This window comes from Ursus arctos, unplaced genomic scaffold (assembly GCF_023065955.2).
Source record: "Ursus arctos isolate Adak ecotype North America unplaced genomic scaffold, UrsArc2.0 scaffold_5, whole genome shotgun sequence".
Taxonomy (NCBI): Eukaryota; Metazoa; Chordata; class Mammalia; order Carnivora; family Ursidae; genus Ursus; species Ursus arctos.
In genome coordinates this window covers 76131947-76150205 of record NW_026623067.1, presented here as the reverse complement: position 1 = coordinate 76150205, position 18259 = coordinate 76131947, and the positions used below count along the sequence as shown (strand labels likewise).

At 33.6% G+C, this 18259-nt stretch overlaps 1 protein-coding gene across 1 annotated transcript in view; it reads left to right on the top strand.

The window, feature by feature from the left end:
- SKIC3 (SKI3 subunit of superkiller complex) overlaps nt 1-18259 on the top strand; it is a 106305-nt gene that overhangs the window by 34396 nt on the left and 53650 nt on the right. The window contains exons 19-32 of the mRNA XM_044383998.3: nt 1465-1641; nt 1730-1874; nt 2044-2122; nt 2209-2270; nt 2390-2446; nt 3853-3921; nt 5677-5751; nt 6383-6524; nt 8933-9026; nt 11157-11234; nt 13913-14037; nt 14873-14996; nt 15778-15996; nt 16961-17033. Of these exons, the coding sequence (XP_044239933.2) occupies nt 1465-1641; nt 1730-1874; nt 2044-2122; nt 2209-2270; nt 2390-2446; nt 3853-3921; nt 5677-5751; nt 6383-6524; nt 8933-9026; nt 11157-11234; nt 13913-14037; nt 14873-14996; nt 15778-15996; nt 16961-17033 (1519 nt within the window). The remainder of the gene's footprint in view (nt 1-1464; nt 1642-1729; nt 1875-2043; nt 2123-2208; nt 2271-2389; nt 2447-3852; nt 3922-5676; nt 5752-6382; nt 6525-8932; nt 9027-11156; nt 11235-13912; nt 14038-14872; nt 14997-15777; nt 15997-16960; nt 17034-18259) is intronic.

Here is an 18259-nt window from a genome sequence, read left to right as displayed (position 1 = left end):
ATTTGTTAAGTGATAATCCCCAAATTTATGTTTACTTCTAGACTTAAAAGTTCATATTACCGTAATTCTTATGTAAGGGTGATAGAAGTTATTTCACATTACAGATATTTTATTTTTTATTCAACTTTAAAGGAAATAAGAATTTAGGCTGTTGAAATTGCCTTTGTTTCTCTCTTTTTCCCCTCTATTTTCTTCTTTCATGCTGTCAATTTTATTTTTTATTTTTAGGTATTTTTATTTTATTTTACCTTTTTTCAGCACAATAAGCATACTCTTTAATTCCCAAACTCCCCTATTTCCCCATTCCCCTACCTATCACCCCTCTGGTAACCATCAGTTTGTTCTCTATAGCTAAGAGTCTGTTTCTTGGTTTGTCCCTCTTTTTTTTTTTTCTTTGCTCATTTGTTTCGTTTCTTATATTTCACATATGAGTAAGATCATATGGTATTCGCCTTTCTCCGACTGACTTATTTCGCTTAGCATTATACTCTCTATCATGCTGTCATTTTTAGAAAATATGCTAGGATATTTAGGCAGAGGAACTACAAATGGTGTTGTCCTTCCTCCTGATCCTCACAGTGGGCTTTCAGCGATGACTGCCATAATTAATCTTATTTCTCAGGAAGATATTGGAAAATGATTTTTGGCTGGACTTTTTTAGTAGAAAAGGCTATGAGAAATGTTCCATCTGCTTGTCCATCTGCCAGTAGCATAGTTGTTTGATAGCGGATTATTGAGAGTCGGCTTAAGTGAAATTGTCATGTTTTAATTATAAGATCTTGAGAAAACTGAAGAGAAATGGAGAGCTGAGATTTTTTTCATTCTAAAAAGAAGTGATCTTTATCATCATAATTAATATTTTTATTTACTCTTTTAAGCTTGTGCATTCAGTCTTATTTGCTTCAATAAATATGGATTTTCACATTTTCATATTTAGCTTTTTGGTAATCTTGGTCTCAGAAAGTAAAAATCCTTTGGACCACCAAACATATTTAATATATTATACATTTACCAGTCTTTTTTATTTGACTGAATATCAACAAGCCAAAACATGAGTTTAGAATAATTAACTGTCAGAGAGTTACCAACTTTACTGCTTTGGTTATTGTTTAAAAAGACAAACACAGAGAGCATACTTAAAAAAAATTCAGTATTAATGGTGAATTGGTCCTGGAAAACTTATTGTTTTACTTAATGTGATTTCTACTACTTCTAACAGAAAGAGTACCAAAGAGATGTTTGCAAAATTTCTGGCATTTAAAATAATCAGTTCTTCCCCATCCCTCCCTTTCTTTCTTCTTCCTAATAGGGAGTTGATAAGATGTAATCCATTTAGAAAGAATTTAGTAAAGCATTTACTGTACTTAACCAGGGAAGTAATTCGTAATTAAGATTGTAATGAGAGAGATAAATTTCCTATTGTTTGGAAAAAATTTATAAGAATCACACTGTTTATTTTTTTAGGGCTCTGCAGCATCAAGCTGATGTGTCTTGCCTTTGGAAGCTAGTTGGGGATGCTTGTACCAGTCTGTATGCTGTCTCACCATCTAAAGTGAATGTTAATGTTTTAGGAGTCCTTCTAGGTCAGAAAGAAGGAAAACAAGTATTAAAGAAGAATGAGCTCCTCCATCTTGGAGGAAGGTAACTTACAAAGATTGCTAGTTAATGACATTCACTTTGAATTAGGACATTTTAACAAAACGTAACATTTATTTTTATATTTCCATAGGTGTTATGGTCGTGCGTTAAAACTGATGTCTACATCTAATACGTGGTGTGATCTTGGAATTAATTATTATCGCCAAGCACAACATCTAGCAGAAACAGGCAACAATACAAATGATCTTAAAGAGTTGTTGGAGAAATCTTTACATGTATGGTTTTGAGAAATTTTTTATAAGCTTTTTAAAAAACCAAATGCTTTTCTGATAGATGTTTTTGATATAGTAGATACTGTCGTGTTTTCACATAAAACCACATTTATCTTGATATAAATGCTGATGTTCCAAGATATAGAAATTAATCTAATTTTCAACTTTTCAGTGTCTGAAAAAGGCTGTGAGACTTGACAGTAAAAATCACTTATACTGGAATGCTCTTGGTGTGGTTTCATGTCACAATGGTAAGAACTGAGTAACACTTCAATATTTTTAGAAGATTGTCTGTTTTAGTTAATAAAGTTCAGTTTCATCAAATTCTGTTTTTCAGGTATTAGAAATTACGCCCTTGCTCAACACTGTTTCATCAAGTCTATCCAGTCAGAACAAATTGTGGGTGTTTTTTTGTGTCTGTCTATGATAAAGAACTTCAGAATTTAGTGTTAATAATTTTCTGAGACTGCCATGTAGGCAGGAACCTAATTGTGTGTATATATATATATGTTTTTCAGAATGCTGTTGCATGGACCAACTTGGGAGTGTTATACCTTGCAAATGAAAACATTGAGGTAAATGTGTTGTCTGTTTTGTCACATTCAAAGTAAAAATGTTCTTTATATATGACCTCTTCGTAATCGCTCAGCTTCTTGTGGAGAAATACTTTGAATATTATTGTCTATTCAGTATGCCCTCCTATATACTAGATAATTGACGACATTTAGTTTGTTATATATGTGAATAGTGAATGTGTAAGATTTATTTTCCTTTCTATACAACTGAAGAAATTTTGGTTTTATGATTATGTTGGGTTTTCATTTAAAGATTAAAACAATTGTGTTATGAATTATTTGGGTGTTTTTCTTTTTATCTGTACACGTGTAAGAGGAGCCCGGTGTAGGCTTTTTTAGGGTAGGGTGAGGAAGTCAGGGGGATGATTAGTACTGTCTTGCAGCTTAAGTTTAACCTATGCTTGGGTGATTTCAATTGGGCTTTAGTGATATTAATTCATTTATATGGCACGATGTAATTTGTCATACTTGAACAGTTATATATTAGAGAATTAGAAATACAGTAATTGGAAACGTGTTAGTAGGTCATGTTTAGAAGTTTCCGTAAATCTGTAGATAATAGCACATCTGTACTGTTTTGTGTTTCAGCTATTATATTGAATATCGTTCTTTTAAAATAGCTTCAGTAACATTTTCAGGGATAAATTAACTCACTGCAAAGATTGCTTCAGGAGACTGTAAATAGAATGAAGGAGAATATTAATTTGGGGCTTAAAATATGTGAAAATATTTTTTAAAAATTTAAACAAAGCTAGATCTTAGTTAATAAGCTATGGATGTAGTTTTATGATAGCAAACTCAGTTGCCATCCATGAGCTTCCTTTTTCATAAGAAAAATAAGACTGTTTCCTGTCACATACAGATTACTGAGTAAAGAGCATAAGGTGGCATATAACAATAAATGTTTGTAGTAGAAAAATAAGCATGCACCTTAATGTGTCCAAGTGAGGTATCTTTAAAGTTTCCTGACTGCTTAGCACAGATTTATGTTGATCATTCTTTTTTTGCCCACTATCAGATACGTGTCATAGACCCCATTGTTGGTTAGTTTGTATCCGACCACTTAAGCTTCAGGAGAGGGCAGTACCTACATCTGTCAGACTTGTGGCTAGCAAATGGATGGTTAATTCTGCAGACTATGAGGTGCATTCCTATATTGCCCTTTCACTGGGAACAGAACCCCTAAGCCTGTAGAGAGATCTGTTGTGCCCAGGAGTTTTTAGGACTGTGTGGTTAAAACATGGTTTTAAACATTGCCAGTTGTGTTTAAACAATGAAGTCTTAGAATTGTAAGTGTTATGTTGACAAGTGTGACTTACCTTATTCTCTTAGGCTTTTTAAACATAAGCAATTTAATACTAAGTAAATAAAATGACATCTGTTATTTTTTTGACTTTTTTTCCTAGCAAGCTCATGAAGCTTTCAAAATGGCTCAGTCTCTTGATCCATCTTATTTAATGTGCTGGATTGGACAAGTAAGATATATATGTTTATTAATAATCCTAGGATATAAACAACCTATAAACTATAAATATAAACTACTATAAAGTAGTATAAGTAACCTATTAATGCAAATAACAATGATGATAATGATAACGGGTAACATTTGAGGACTTCCTTTGTGTCAGTCACTGTGCTAGTCTCTTTGTATATATTATTTCAGGTAATCGTTCATCAATCCTCTGAGATGGTGGTGGTTATTAACTTTTCATGGATAGGGAGATTGAAGTTTAGAAATTGTAAGTGTTGTGCCCAAGGTCATACAACTTGTAATGATTAAGCTTTGATGTGGGGGTCTTTGAGCCCCATCAGTCTGACATTATGCAAAAAAAAAAAAAAAAAAAAAAAAAGACCAAAAAACCCAGAACTCTGTTATTTAAACGCACATTTACCAAAAAAATTAACATTGACAAAGATCATTTTGATTATGTTTTCCCATTTTCTATAAAATCTTTATATTTGATTTGATGCTTGTTTGTGAGTATTCTTCCTCTGTTCCCCTAAAGTTTAGATTTGTGTACTGACAAATAGGAATCAGGAGATTCGGTTCTGAATGTGAGTCCATCACTGACTGATTGTTTTATCTTAACATATCACTGCTAGATTTCATTTTTCTTACTTGAAAAAGAAGAGGCTTGCCTGAGTGGCCTCCAGTGTCTTACCTAGTTGAGAAGTTGTAATGAATTAGTAAGTGGTTGATTGTTTTGGTTCAGAGAATAGCAGGGGCATCACCCATCTCAGAAAATCATTAATCAGAATTTAGATATGTTTTATTCTACTTTTGACTTTTGGGCTCAAATTCTAGTTAATTGCTGAAGCAAGCAGAGTTAGCAAGGTAACTCTATGAACTGTAGTAGCATCTGGGAGCAATGGCATTACTACTAATCTCTGTGTATGTTATTGGACTCAAGGGGCCCAAGAGTTTGCATTTCTAACTGTTCCCAGGTGCTGGTGCTGGTCCAGGGACTTGACTTTGAGTACTACTGCTCTAGGTCAGGAGATTTTGGATGCTAATTAGAGCCACCTAAGTATTTTTTTTAATATTTCATTTCTTTTTATTCTTAAAGATAATTTATTTCGGACATTAACTGGTAGATTTAGTTAAAATGGTAACAGTAAAAGTGAGACCTAATATTTTTTTTTAAATAATATTAATAATGATAACTTAAAAAACATGATTTTTTTTTATAAAAGATGGATGAGTTTGAAAGTAATCTGACCTTATAGTCTATAAGGTATATAGGTATGTTATTTAAAATTCTGGGGCACTTAAAAAAATTAATATGTTGAAACTCTATCCCAGGTCTGTGGAAACTAGAAATCTAGGGTTAAGGACCTCCTTCTTTAAAAAAAAGCTTATCTAGGTGAATCTGAGGTGATCCTATGATTAAGAACCCTACTGCGGACAAATACCAGTATGAATGGATCAAGGGTGAAAGGGAAGGGAGAAGATAGTGCAGCTTCATCAGTGTTCTGAGGAATTTTTATGTGGATTATTCCACCACTGCCTGGTTGCAGATGGAATTCTGAAAGCATTTGCCAGTTTAAGGGCCAATTTAACAAGTCATTCTGGTCCTCTGAGCCATGGGAATAGAGTAGCCAAGATTTAAAAAGAAATTAGCTCTGCTTTTAAGCATAGCTAGTATACCTTTGATTCTTCCAAATAGTTTCATTTATTATTGTTCTTATTCCTTTTAAACACATTAAGAACCTCTTTTTTCCTTTTATAGGCTCTTATTGCAGAGACAGTTGGAAGTTATGACACTATGGATCTTTTCAGGCACACTACAGAACTCAGTATGCATGTAAGAATTTGGCCATTCTCAGGATTCATTAATGAATAAAGCATTATCCTTGTTGAGAAAATGGATACAAGTGGTATCAGATGTTAATAACCGCAGTTTTCTCTACTCTTTATTCTGTCTTAGAAACAGATAAACTGTCTTTAAAGAACTTCTCATTTTCGTCTTCTGTTATCTTTCAAAAGCTGATGAAGAAATGACATGGATTTTAATAGATGTAGTAGTCATGCAGAATTGAAACTGAGACTCTAGGAAAAAATCAACAAGAGATAAGGACTAGACTTGGTTAACATTTCTTGGTTATTTATGGAAGTGTTTTAGAACCCTTTTGATTGGTAATTGTTAGTTTTATCTGTCAGAGTGGTGCTGAGAAGAAGGAAATCAACCCAGTGGGTGACTCTCTGTTTTCTGCACTTTATTTAAATCCCATTTGATTCTTCTACTTAGGATTGGAGCAAGTAATTTAAATGTGCTCTTAGCCGTGTTGAATCATAGCGACTCTTTATTTAGAAGACACTTAGCAGATGACTTAAGACTAAGATGTGATATTTGCTGTATTAAAGTCTACTGTTTATAATTTTTATTGGTATATTTATTAACTTATGTTTACTTGTTAACCTTGTCTTTTTTATAGACTGAGGGAGCAATAGGTTATGCTTACTGGGTCTGTACAACATTGCAAGATAAAAGCAACAGAGATACAGAGCTATACCGATACAACATTGTTCAGATGAATGCTATCCCAGCAGCACAAGTTGTTTTGAGTAAATACATAGGTAAGGTGTTCAGTATTTGAATAACTATTGACACAATTTAGTTTTTAAAATTAATTAATTCCAAATTAAATATTATTAGTGTTCCTTAAGACATGAATTTGTTTTTTTTTTTCTCCCAATGGCCAAGCAGTCTCCATTTCAAATTTTAGTAATGACTTTTGAAGAATGATGAAAATTGCCCTTACCTAATGCTTGCAATAAAACTGATTTTCATGTAGTAGTGGAAAGCGTTTTGGAGCCTAATGGGCCTGAGTTGCTGCTGTTCCATCTCTGCCATTTATTTCTCTGCAGTCTTAGGCCAAGTATTTTATTTCTCTTAACTTCTATTAGCCTTATAAAGTAGAAATAATAATTGCTAGGTGGTAAACATGTGAAAATTAAATGAAATAATCTGCATTAAATTCCAAAACTAGTGTGTTTAACCTCCATCTGATTTTTCTTCAGTATACTGGAAAAATACGTTTAGGTTTAGGAAAAGGACAGAATGGTGAGGTTTCATTAACCTTCTATTGTAATAATTTCCTTTCTTCCTTAATAAAACTACGAGTTTTATTGCCAGTTTAATCTTGCCATTTGCAGCACCATGGATGGAGCTTCAGAGTATAATGCTAAATGAAATAAGTCAAGTAGAGACAAATAGAGCCAAATAAGTCAAAAGAGAAAGACAAATACTATGTGATTTCACTCAAATGTGGAATTTAAGAAACAAAACAAATGAACAAGATTAAAAAGCAAGAAAGGTGACAAACCAAGAAGCAGACTCTTAATTAACTACAGAGAACAAACTGATGGTTACCAAAGGGGAGATGGGTGGGGGAATGGGTGAAACAGGTGATGGGGATTAAGGAGGGCATGTGTGATGAGGGGTGAGAGGTGGAAAACTACCAGTGACTTTTAATCTTTGCTCCACCTCTTAGTAGCTATGGTGAAACCTTGGGCATATTAACAAATTGAATTAGTTTTCTCATCTGTAATACAAGAATGAAAGTATCTATTGCTTTGAGTTTAAATGGGATGATTTGTGCAAAATGCAGGCAGAGTACCTGGCATACCCTAGCTGCTCAAGAAATGTTAGTTTCACTAGTCTTTTATTTATCCCTTGACGAAATTCTAAAAAAGAAGCAAGAAGTTTAAGCAGGCGCAGGGACATGAATATTATGAAGAATCAGATAAACTGCAAAGCAGAAGAGAAAATTTCTCATCGCAGGTATGGAGAGGATTGTAATATTCTTCCTGCATTGAGCCTGGGATACTTGAGCAGAAGGCAGCTCGTTTACAAACATCAGCACTTCAGCGCACTACATGTTAGGCAGTATGCCAAAATGAATGACTCGAAAGACTATCTAGAGCCTCTGTGAGAGTGCGTGGATCAGAAATTTTACTGTTAAGTTTCCATAAGAATGGGTAACATTCGTAAAGGATTTACACAGAGAGGTAAATCTTTAGCTTTCTACAAAATTCAGATACCTAGAACAATGAACACAATTCCCTGACGGTTATGCACAGCCTAGTTTTTTACCCTATAGTGGGGCCGTATCAAATACTCATTTAAATTCAGCTATATGTGGTTTGCCATAAATGAATGAATGAACAAATGAATAAGTAAGAAAGAAAGAGGACGGAAGGAAAGAGGTGAAAAGAGAGGGGATCAGAGAGAATGCAGGCAGTGTCTTTGTCTTGCTGACAGTTTGCCTCAGAGTGTGTGTGCTTGGAAGGCATGAATCTCTTCCTAGTTTGACTCAGTTTTGGTGTCCCTCTCTTTTGTGACTTCAGGATTTTTCAAGAATAACTTTGTGTGATTTTCGCTTTGTGCTCTTAGAGCCTACCCATCACATAAATTGTGATTGCGCTGTACTTTGTTAAACAATTTAAAGGATTTGAAAGCTTATTTCCCAATACTACTTTTAAGTAAATCAGATGTGTTTCTCTGTACGTTCGTATACACATGATATTTTTTGACACTAAAATTTCAAAATACTGCATTGAAAGTGTCCAAGTCATCGTGGGTTTTTAGTGTACAGTACTGAGTTTATTTTTTTTTAACACGTAGAAATTGGAAGAGAACCACCATCAAAATTGCAGGAAAGATTAAGTGACTAGTCAAAGAACTGAATTTCCTTATAAATCTTATGACTACTGTTAACATGAGCTACAATTTCAAATTATTACACCTTTGGGGATAAAAATGTTTAGACTTTAAGATGTAACTGGAAACAATAAATAATTATAAAACATTCAAAAATTTAGAAGTTATAAAATGATTACTAGTATTTTATAGTCAAGATAAATATCAGACTATTCTTAACAATGCCAGTGATCATAGGAGATAATCTGGTATTTAAGATACTGAAAATAAAACTAACACGACAGCATGCACTTGTAAAGAAAAGATATTTTTGGATTTTCAGAAAGAATTCAGAATTATGCTCCAGCTTTCACAATGTTGGGTTACTTAAATGAACATCTACAACTGAAAAAGGAAGCCGCAGATGCATACCAAAGGTAAACTCTACATTTAATTAAAAGTGGTCCTTATTTGTTAGTTGGCCTTTTTTTATTTAGTCTCAGTTCATAAGGAAGGTAATAAACAAATGCTCTGATTCCTTTCCTGATTACTTATCATCTATTATTACATATTGGAAGATGAAAAGACCCAGTTTTAAATTTTCAGCTATATTTGGGTTTCTGTTGCTCAATCCAAGAGAGCGATAGAGAGGGGAAAAAAAAAATCTCTCAGATTTTGTTTTAGAAAAATCTTTCACTTTAGACTTTGTCTAGCTTTATAAAAAAAAACCACTTAGATCATTCAGAGAAGAAATGAGAACATTATGATATATTTGTTTGAATTTAAGATCTATATTTTATTCAATAGTTTTGAACTGCTTTGTGCCAAGCATTGTCCTTGTCACTGGCAATTTAGCAGTGAAAGAAAACAGACGCAGGCTCCATTCTCGTGGAGCTCCTGTTCTAGTGGTGGGGAGACATATGATAAGCTTATAAACATCTGTGGTGGTAATAATTGCTAAGAAACAAAATCAGAATGGGGTAAAGGGCCAGGGAATATTCAGGCAGGTAGTGAATTTGAGACAGGTTTAAGAGTGCTAGGTTTCCTAAGGAGGCAGTTGAGGCTTGGCCGGAATGAAGTGAGGCTCTAAGCCATTTGGTTAAGAGGCAAGAGCTTCCAGGCAGAAGGAACAGCAAGAGCTAGTGTTCTAACACAGGCGTGGACTTGGTGTGTTGAAGAAACAGGGACAGTGTGCTCAAATGAAACGACCAACCAGGAGTGGGTAGGAGATGAAATCAACTTGAAGGTTTATTCTTTGCAAATGAATTGATTGGTAAATAAGAAAATGTCTACTAATGTCGTGAATACTAGGTGAAAAGTTAAAAGTCCTGATTCCATGTATCATTGCCCTAAATCTAAAAAGTACTTAGAAGAAGCCTTGTCCTATAAAAAATAATTGAGGTACCCGAAATGCTTTGCCATGTCCTTTTATGGATCTCTTGGTAGTTCAAAGGAGTCATCACTAGATGGTACTGGAGGCTACATAATCAAGAAGGTATTTTTCCAGGTGTATGTGGAGGTTTATAAAAAACCACAAGTCTGTTTCTTTCAATGTCACAATAAGCTTACCTGTAAAGAAACTGTAGAAATATGGTAGAATACAACAGTGAGCAGGATTTTTAAACAAAGAAGACTAGACAGCTTTACAGTGCTTGCTTTTTTTGGTACATATTATAATCACAAACATTGTGAGTCTAACATTAGTTAAACATTTAACTTAAAATAGCAACTTTACAGTCATGTGGATATGCACTACTCTTCCTTGACTGATCACTGCTATTGTTTTCTGCCTTAGACAACTATTTGAGGCTTAAAACCACAAATTAGGTATAAATCTAACCATTATAGTTTTTAATATACTAATACTGTCTTTTAGATTGCTTTGGCAAATTTTTTTCGTGTAACATCATAGATATTAAAAACTTTCCTTGGATATTTCTCCCTAGATAATTCTTTTTAAACAGAAAAGAAAAGTAAAAACAAAAATCTTACTAAACATCCAACTCCTGTTAGTTGTTAAGACATTTTTCTGCCTGTCCAAAGGGGACTGAACACAAGGTAAAAATAAGGCCTTTAGGGACTCCTTATGATTCTTTTCTTAACTAAATACTGCTTTAATCTATTTCTCTTTGTAACAGGCAAGGGCCCATGAAAGCACTCAATTTCCTGACTTCCTAACTTAAACTACTGGTATATAAATATTTTTAAGATTGTTTGCTATATACTTGAGATAATGTCAAAACTTGAAATAGTGACACCATTGTTTCCCATATTTAGATTAAGGGTTTTTTTGGAATATTTAAAACTCAAGTATGATAAATGATTTCACTTAGTAAGAGATCACCTTATTAAAGTAATTTTCCTGACAGTCTAAAATCTAAATATTAAGTGCTTTTGTTTTACCAACTTGTTGCAAACAAGTTGTTATGTGAACAAGTTGTTATGACAGCATTAAAGAATTGGAATTAAATGAAGAAAACAAAAATCTATAGATTCTGTTAAAGAAGAAGAGGAAAAGAATGCTGTTGCTCATAGGTAACTTAAAATGCCTTGTCCTTCTTTTTAAGGGCAATGTTATTGTTACAGAGTGCGGAAGACCAAGATACTTACAATGTTACAGTAAGGAATTATGGCAGATTGTTATGGTAAGCATATTTTTTCCCATTAATTCTGTGACTTTACTAGATTTTTCTGGTGACAGCTATGGGACAGTGAGGTGGTGACAAATTTCCAGAGTAGTGGGGCATATATAGATGAGTGGGCTAATAATCTCCCAAGGATACGTAATTCCCTCAATACTGGGCTTTGTTAATAGTTTCCTGTTCCTGTACCGATACCTCGGGCCACTGTGCGTTAGCGAGAAGCAGTTTTAGAACTGATGGTTGCGGACTGTACAAGAGAACATTTCAAACAGAGGCACTTGCTATCTATTGTAATAGAACCCTAGTTAATTGGAAGAGGAATTGGATTTATTCTGATTTGTTTGCTGTTTATACTTACATGGGGAATGGCCACTAAGGAGCCAGAAATCCTTTAGAAATAGTACAAAAAATTTTTTGTGTATGCGCATTTTGGGATGGAGGGAGAGCAATATAGCTTTCTTCAGATTCTCAAAGACTTTTGACTTCAAAAAGAGTTAAAAAAAGAAAAAAAAGGTTAATACCCAATTATTTTAAAGATTAGAATTAGGTCTGGAGAACAGAAGTATTATGGGAGCAAGGTTTTTGGCTCAAATTAGGGAGGTGTTCCTCAAGCTGAGAACTGCCCCCCAATCGAATGGTCCAGTTTGAAACACGTTAAAACTAGTTTGATATTTTGGGATTAGCGCCTGCATCTGTTAAAGAGGCACATAGTAGAGATCTGAGGTGGCCAGTTATTTTCTTTTATAACCATGTAACTGAATCATATTCATAGACAGGAAAATATTATTGTTCTGACTGCTTTTCCCTCCAGTTCTTTTAAACTGTTGTGTTTAGGAGTTGATAGTTTTGTCATTTCTAAGATTTTGTTGTAGGAGAAGATAGATTGTAAGAAATTATGTTATAGTATCTGGTTGTTTTAGTTTTGGTTTCATATAATGTAAATAGTTTATTTTGTATTTTTATTTTTTTTTTTTTTAGGGACAGGGGAGGGCAGAGGCAGAGGGAGAGGGAGAGCCCTAAGCAGGCTCCATGCTTAGCACAGAGCCCGACATGGGACTGAGTCTCACAACCCTGAGATCATGACCTGAGCCAAAATCAAGAGTTGGACGCTTAACCGACTAAGCCTCCCAGGTGCCCCATCATATAATGTAAATATTTTAGAAAAAAATCTGTGTTTTCTATTGAAAATAGATCATGTCTTTTTAAATGTTTTTATTATAAAATATACTAAACATGCAAAATGCAGTAAGTAGTATACAGCATAATTTAATGAATAGTCACTGCTCAAATATAACAGACTTTAAAATTGTCCATTGTCTTCAGGGTTTTTTTCCAAAGAAAAAGTTACAAATAAAATTGAAGCCCCTCCTTTGTGCCCTTCCTAGTTCTATTCTATTCTCTACAAAAGTGACACTTGTTTGAAGATAATGTTTATTAAAAAAAAAAAAACACACAAAAACTACTTTTAATATATGTATGTATTTTAATATATGTATTACATATTTTAATATATGTATGTATGTGTATTTAATATATGTGTGTATGAAAGCCCTCTTTCCTTCACCAAAATATTTATCAAAATTTGAGTTTTTTGACTTTAGAAACCATAAAATTTTTTGATTTTTAAGATTTTTCACCTTTATGAGACTAATTTTAGAATCAAAGATTGCCTGTAGTTTTAGATTTCACACCCCCCAAGATTAAAAGGATTTTCTGAAAAGATTTCCAATAACACATTAAATATATAGAAAGAGTTTCTGATTATGGTGATGGATATGAAAAATAAGAACCTCAAGGACACAGTGCATCCTTTCCAGGTGATGGCAGCTTCTCTTCATTTTTAAATAAGCAAAACAATTATGTTTTTGTTATTAAAAAGTATTGTACCTTAGGGGTGCCTGGGTGGCTCATTTGGTTAAGCGTCTGACTCTTGATTTCAGCTTAGGTCATGATCTCAGGATTCTGAGATTGAGTGCTCTGTGGGGCTCCCCGGGGAGTGTGGAGCTAGCTCAAGATTCTTTCTCCTTCTCCCCTCTTTCTCCCTACCTCTCACCCCTCTGCTCATGGGCCACGCACTCTCTCCAAAAAATAAAATAAATTTTAAAAAGTGTTGTAATTTAGTATTGTATGTAACAATTTTTACTTTTCTTACTATTAAATATAGAAAAGGTAATCTGTAGTTCTGTCTGTGGAATTTAGGTTATCTTTATAGTGTCCAAAAAAAGGGGGGTATGCAGGTAAACAGTTTATACAAAGGCTAGGTTTGATTTTAACTAGGTGTTTTGTGCTTGTTAAGCTTGTCAGAGATGCTAGAACCACACTCATAGAGCAATATTCAACCAATATATTAAGCGTAAAGAGTTCGGTAAAAAGTCAACTTGAAATTATTTTTATACCTTGGGATTTTAGTTCAAGTTTGTTAATAAGACACTTTGTAAGTTAGCAGAACTAATCATTTTCACATGTAATTTAAAAGAAAGCGTGAAGTTAAATTGCCCCAGTACATCTTATTTGAAATAAATGATATGCCTTCTATTTTAATATGTCTTTTCTATAGCTTTAACACTGATAAAGTATGTGAAGGTATTAAAAGAAACTTGGTATAATAATCTCTCTGTATTCTTATGATATAAGCCAAAATTGCTTTTAATATTGAAAGTAAGTTCTGTTTTGCTTCTTAGTTCCATTGGTGAATATGATAAAGCTATCCAGGCTTTTAAGTCAACACCCCTTGAAGAGTTGGAAGACCTCATAGGTTTTGCATTGGCTTTATTTATGAAAGGTCTATATAAAGATAGCAGCAAAGGTGAGTAGGAAGCTAAAGGACACATCTTACTTTTTCCAGGGCTGAGTGGAATTTAATCACAACAAGATTACATACAGAAAGATGGAACATTGAAATGGGAGTAGAGGTTGCAGTTGTTTATTAAAATCCAGCCGGGAGTCAGGAATGATATTAGGTATTTTTTATATGTTCCTTCCTTTAGTACATTATTATGTGAATAGTCCTTATAGCAGTGTTATGAGCTGAGTGTTATCTTAATTATTTACATAAGGAAACAGCCCAAGATCACTTAAAGTAGAGTTAGCATTTGAAAGCAGGTCTTTGCTTAAATGTAAATTTCTGACAAGTGAAGACCTTGACATTATTGGTAGTAGTGTGTTTCATTTTCTCCAAAAATGCTCATTGAGTACATTTTCATTTTCTCCAAAAATGCTCATTGAGTACATTTCTCCAAAAATGCTCATTGAGTACATTTTCATATATATATATAAAGCTCACTATAAGTATCTATAGCTTGATGGAGAGACTGGTATGCACATGGAAATGTCTGTGGTATCAATGGCTGCAGGCGTTCACGTCCCTTAAAGACTTCCCTATAGATTCGGAAGGTAGAAGTTTGGGAATGTCTCATAATAATCCTAACGATATCCCCAGGATCACCTTGCACCCAGCTAAACCAAGTTAGATTATTTAATATAGTGGACTATTTTTTTTCCGTCCACTTGAAAATAAGGAAACAAAAAGATATAATTTTATTTAGACCTTTTAAAAAAATAGGGTTAGAAAGGGAGAAATTTCACTGTCAATCACGGTTGTGTTTATATTGTTGTGTTTTTGTTTCCAACTCTGGTAACAGCCTATGAGAGAGCCTTGTCGATTGTTGAATCAGAGCAGGACAAAGCCCATGTCTTGACAGCTCTGGCGATAACGGAGTATAAACAAGGAAAAATGGATGTAGCCAAGACATTGCTATTTAAATGGTATGTATAGTTGACATCAACACTTAACATGACCAGATACTTAAACATTGGATTAAAAATTGGAATGATGTAAAATGAAGTTTTTAATGTTGTAGGAACTTTTTGGTGAACAAGAGGGATTGGAATGACCGGGTTGTGAACAGACAGTCATAGGTGGAGCTAGAGATCGTGACTTAATTCTTAGCTCTGCATCCATCCAGTCCTTTAAAACCATCCTGTACTCTGTGTGTATTATTTATTTGTTTAAAAGAGTGGTTGATCACCTGATCTAATAGGATCTTAAAATTTTAATGAAGGGAGTTCTAACTGGCACATTTTTTGGCCTCTTTGGTCCCCAAAGAGACTTTTTCCTCTTTATTTTTCTAGTTAACTTGATAAAGTTCATTTAAAATTAAAGCTTTAAAAAATGTACCAATATAACTCGTAACTATTTCTATGTTTTTGGAATCAATTAGTAAAATAACAGCCTACAATATCTGTGGTTATTTATGGGTTATATGGTTAGTTATTTTTCTAAAGCCCAGACCCCAAAACACTATTTATAGTTGTTTATAAAACTTAGGTATAATGAACAGAAAAGAAAGGCCCTTGGTATTTTGAACTGCTTTAGACATTTAGGGAGATTGCTGTCCCTAGAAGCCAAGGAATCTGTTTTAGATTTATCTTAAAGCTGGGCTTAGTTTGGTGAATCTTTAAGTAAATTGCTTTTTTACTAAATGTTAAATATGTTTTAATAGTTACAGACTACTGTACTATGGCTAATAGACAAAAATATTTATAGCTCTATCTTAAAGGAACCAACCACAGAAAGCCTTCAAGCCCTGTGTGCTCTGGGATTGACAATGCAGGATGCTACACTGTCAAAAGCAGCACTTAATGAATTACTGAAGCACATCAAACAGAAAGATGATTATCCCAAGTGCCTTCTTACTTCAGCGATTTATGCACTGCAGGGCCGCAGTGTGGCAGTGCAGAGACAAGCATCTAAAGCTGTTCACAAGTAAATTCTGTGGTTGTAAACTTGGAGTAATTACACTTGATGACCTAATCTTTGACATTTAGACCGACTAAGAATATAAAATTAGTGAAGCATATATTTTTGTAAAACAGAATGTAATTTTATGAAATTGCACTTAGGACCAGGTAGCTGACTATACACATTATTTCATCTATAAAGATTTTTTCTTAAATTCAGTTGATAAGGAGAAAGAGAACAAAAATTTTGCACTTATTCAGTAAGTTAAGGCCTAAATCTCATTTTAATACAGAAGTCCTTACTTATTCTCAAGTTAGTGATATGGTCCATTTGTTATTTGATACTGTCCAGCATGATGGTTTTAGGAATTTTTGGCCACTCAAACATTCACTAATGTCATCAAAATTTAGAAAATAGAAAGCTCTTATTCCTAGCAATAGTGGTTATTTGTTTTATTTCCTTTTTTTAAGATTTATTCATTTTAGAGAGAGAGAATGCGTGCATGCGTGAATGGTGGGAGGGGCAGTGGGAGAGAAACTCAAGCAGACTCTGTGCTGAGCATTGAGCCCCATGCAGGGCTCAGTCCTACAACCCAAAGATCATGAAGCGAGCCAAAACCAACTCAGCCACTCAGGCACCCCAGCAGTAAAGTGTTCTAAATGAAGTTTATTTTCCTTTCACAATTTTCATCTCTGTCTTTTCCTTGAACACAACATATTAAATTTCCTTTGCTTTTCTTAATGGCTTTGTAATTACCATATTGCTGATTTTTCCTTCTTATTTTCATAACGACTCTTGGTGTATATAGAAGATATGTTTTCTGGAAATTAAGACACTTTCATTCACACATAGACTGTTAATATGAACTTGTTTTAGGTGTCTACAAGATTTTGCACTTAGGTACTAAATAAAATGTTCGTTGCTTTTACTTTTTGTGGTTTAAAGTAACTCCCATCTCTAAGTCTTTTGCTTTTGATGATCTCTGTAGTAACCCGGCTGATCCTGCTCTTTGGTCTTTGTTGTCCCGAGTAGTCGCTCAGTATACTCACCGAAGTGCAAAGGTGAGTAATGTTCTAAATTCTGGCAAAAAGATAAAATAACATGTGATATAGAAAGTAATATAATTTTTAGAATATTAACATTATCATTCTGGGAAATAACTAATACAGCAGAGGAGTTCTGTTATTCAACCAGATTTTCCATTAGTCATTCGATAAGTAAGTAGTACATTGAGTTTCTTCCATGTACTATTGTAATGTTCTGGGTGTTATGAAAGATACAAAGAAGTAGGTGGACTTTTTTTTTTAAATACATACAGATTATGTTAATGGCTATGTGGTTAGGTTATGTTTATAATGTTGCCATTTAAGAAGAATTAACTGTTGTGTTTTTTGAATCCCAAAAGATAGTTTTATCTGAAAGCTCTTTAAAGATAAGAAAATAAGAACTAGAACACTGCTAATGTCTAAAATCTAAAAATATGAATCTCAACATGAAGTCACTGATGTTCTATGAAAGGGGTTATATGTTATATTTTAGTTCATAATAGCTAGATATTTTTGGGGGTCTATAAAATATTTTGTTAATTTCTTTGGTTACTATGTCCTTTCATAGTTGCTTAATTAGTGGGTAAACATAATGGTAGTAGCTAATATGTTTTGAATACTTACTATGTCTAAGACTTATTACGTCTTAAGTCTGTGTAGGTCTGATTTTATTTGTTATTCCTACTGGTTTTTGCACATGGTAGTTCAAAGAACCTAGAAGAGCATCATTGTTAGATACTAGAATGAAGTACTTATTACGTGCCAGCTATTGTATATATTTTGTCATTTAATCTCAACAACCACATGAAGTAGCTGCAATTCATGTCCATTTTGTAGAGGACACTTGAGACAGAGAGAATTAATAACAATAGTGCAAAACCACAGTTAGTATTTGTGGTAATGGGTCATTCCAGATCTAACCCCTGCCCCCTCCCTCTATTCTGCTATGTTTTCTGTTTTCTTTTTAATCCATCTTCTATTTGTTTTATAGTGATATATTTTTAAAGATTATTTTTAGCATTCGTTATATGCTAAATATGATGTGTAAAACATTTCTGATACAATTCCAGTATAAAATTAGGAGAACCGTATACTTCTGAATTAAAATCATTCCCATAATTCACTTTCTTATCCAGGTAAAATATCTAACTGAATTTAAAAATTAAGGATTTCAAATTGACTTTACAAAAACTATGATGTATATATTTTTCTCATTTTTACTTTTGAGTTGATTAGTGAAG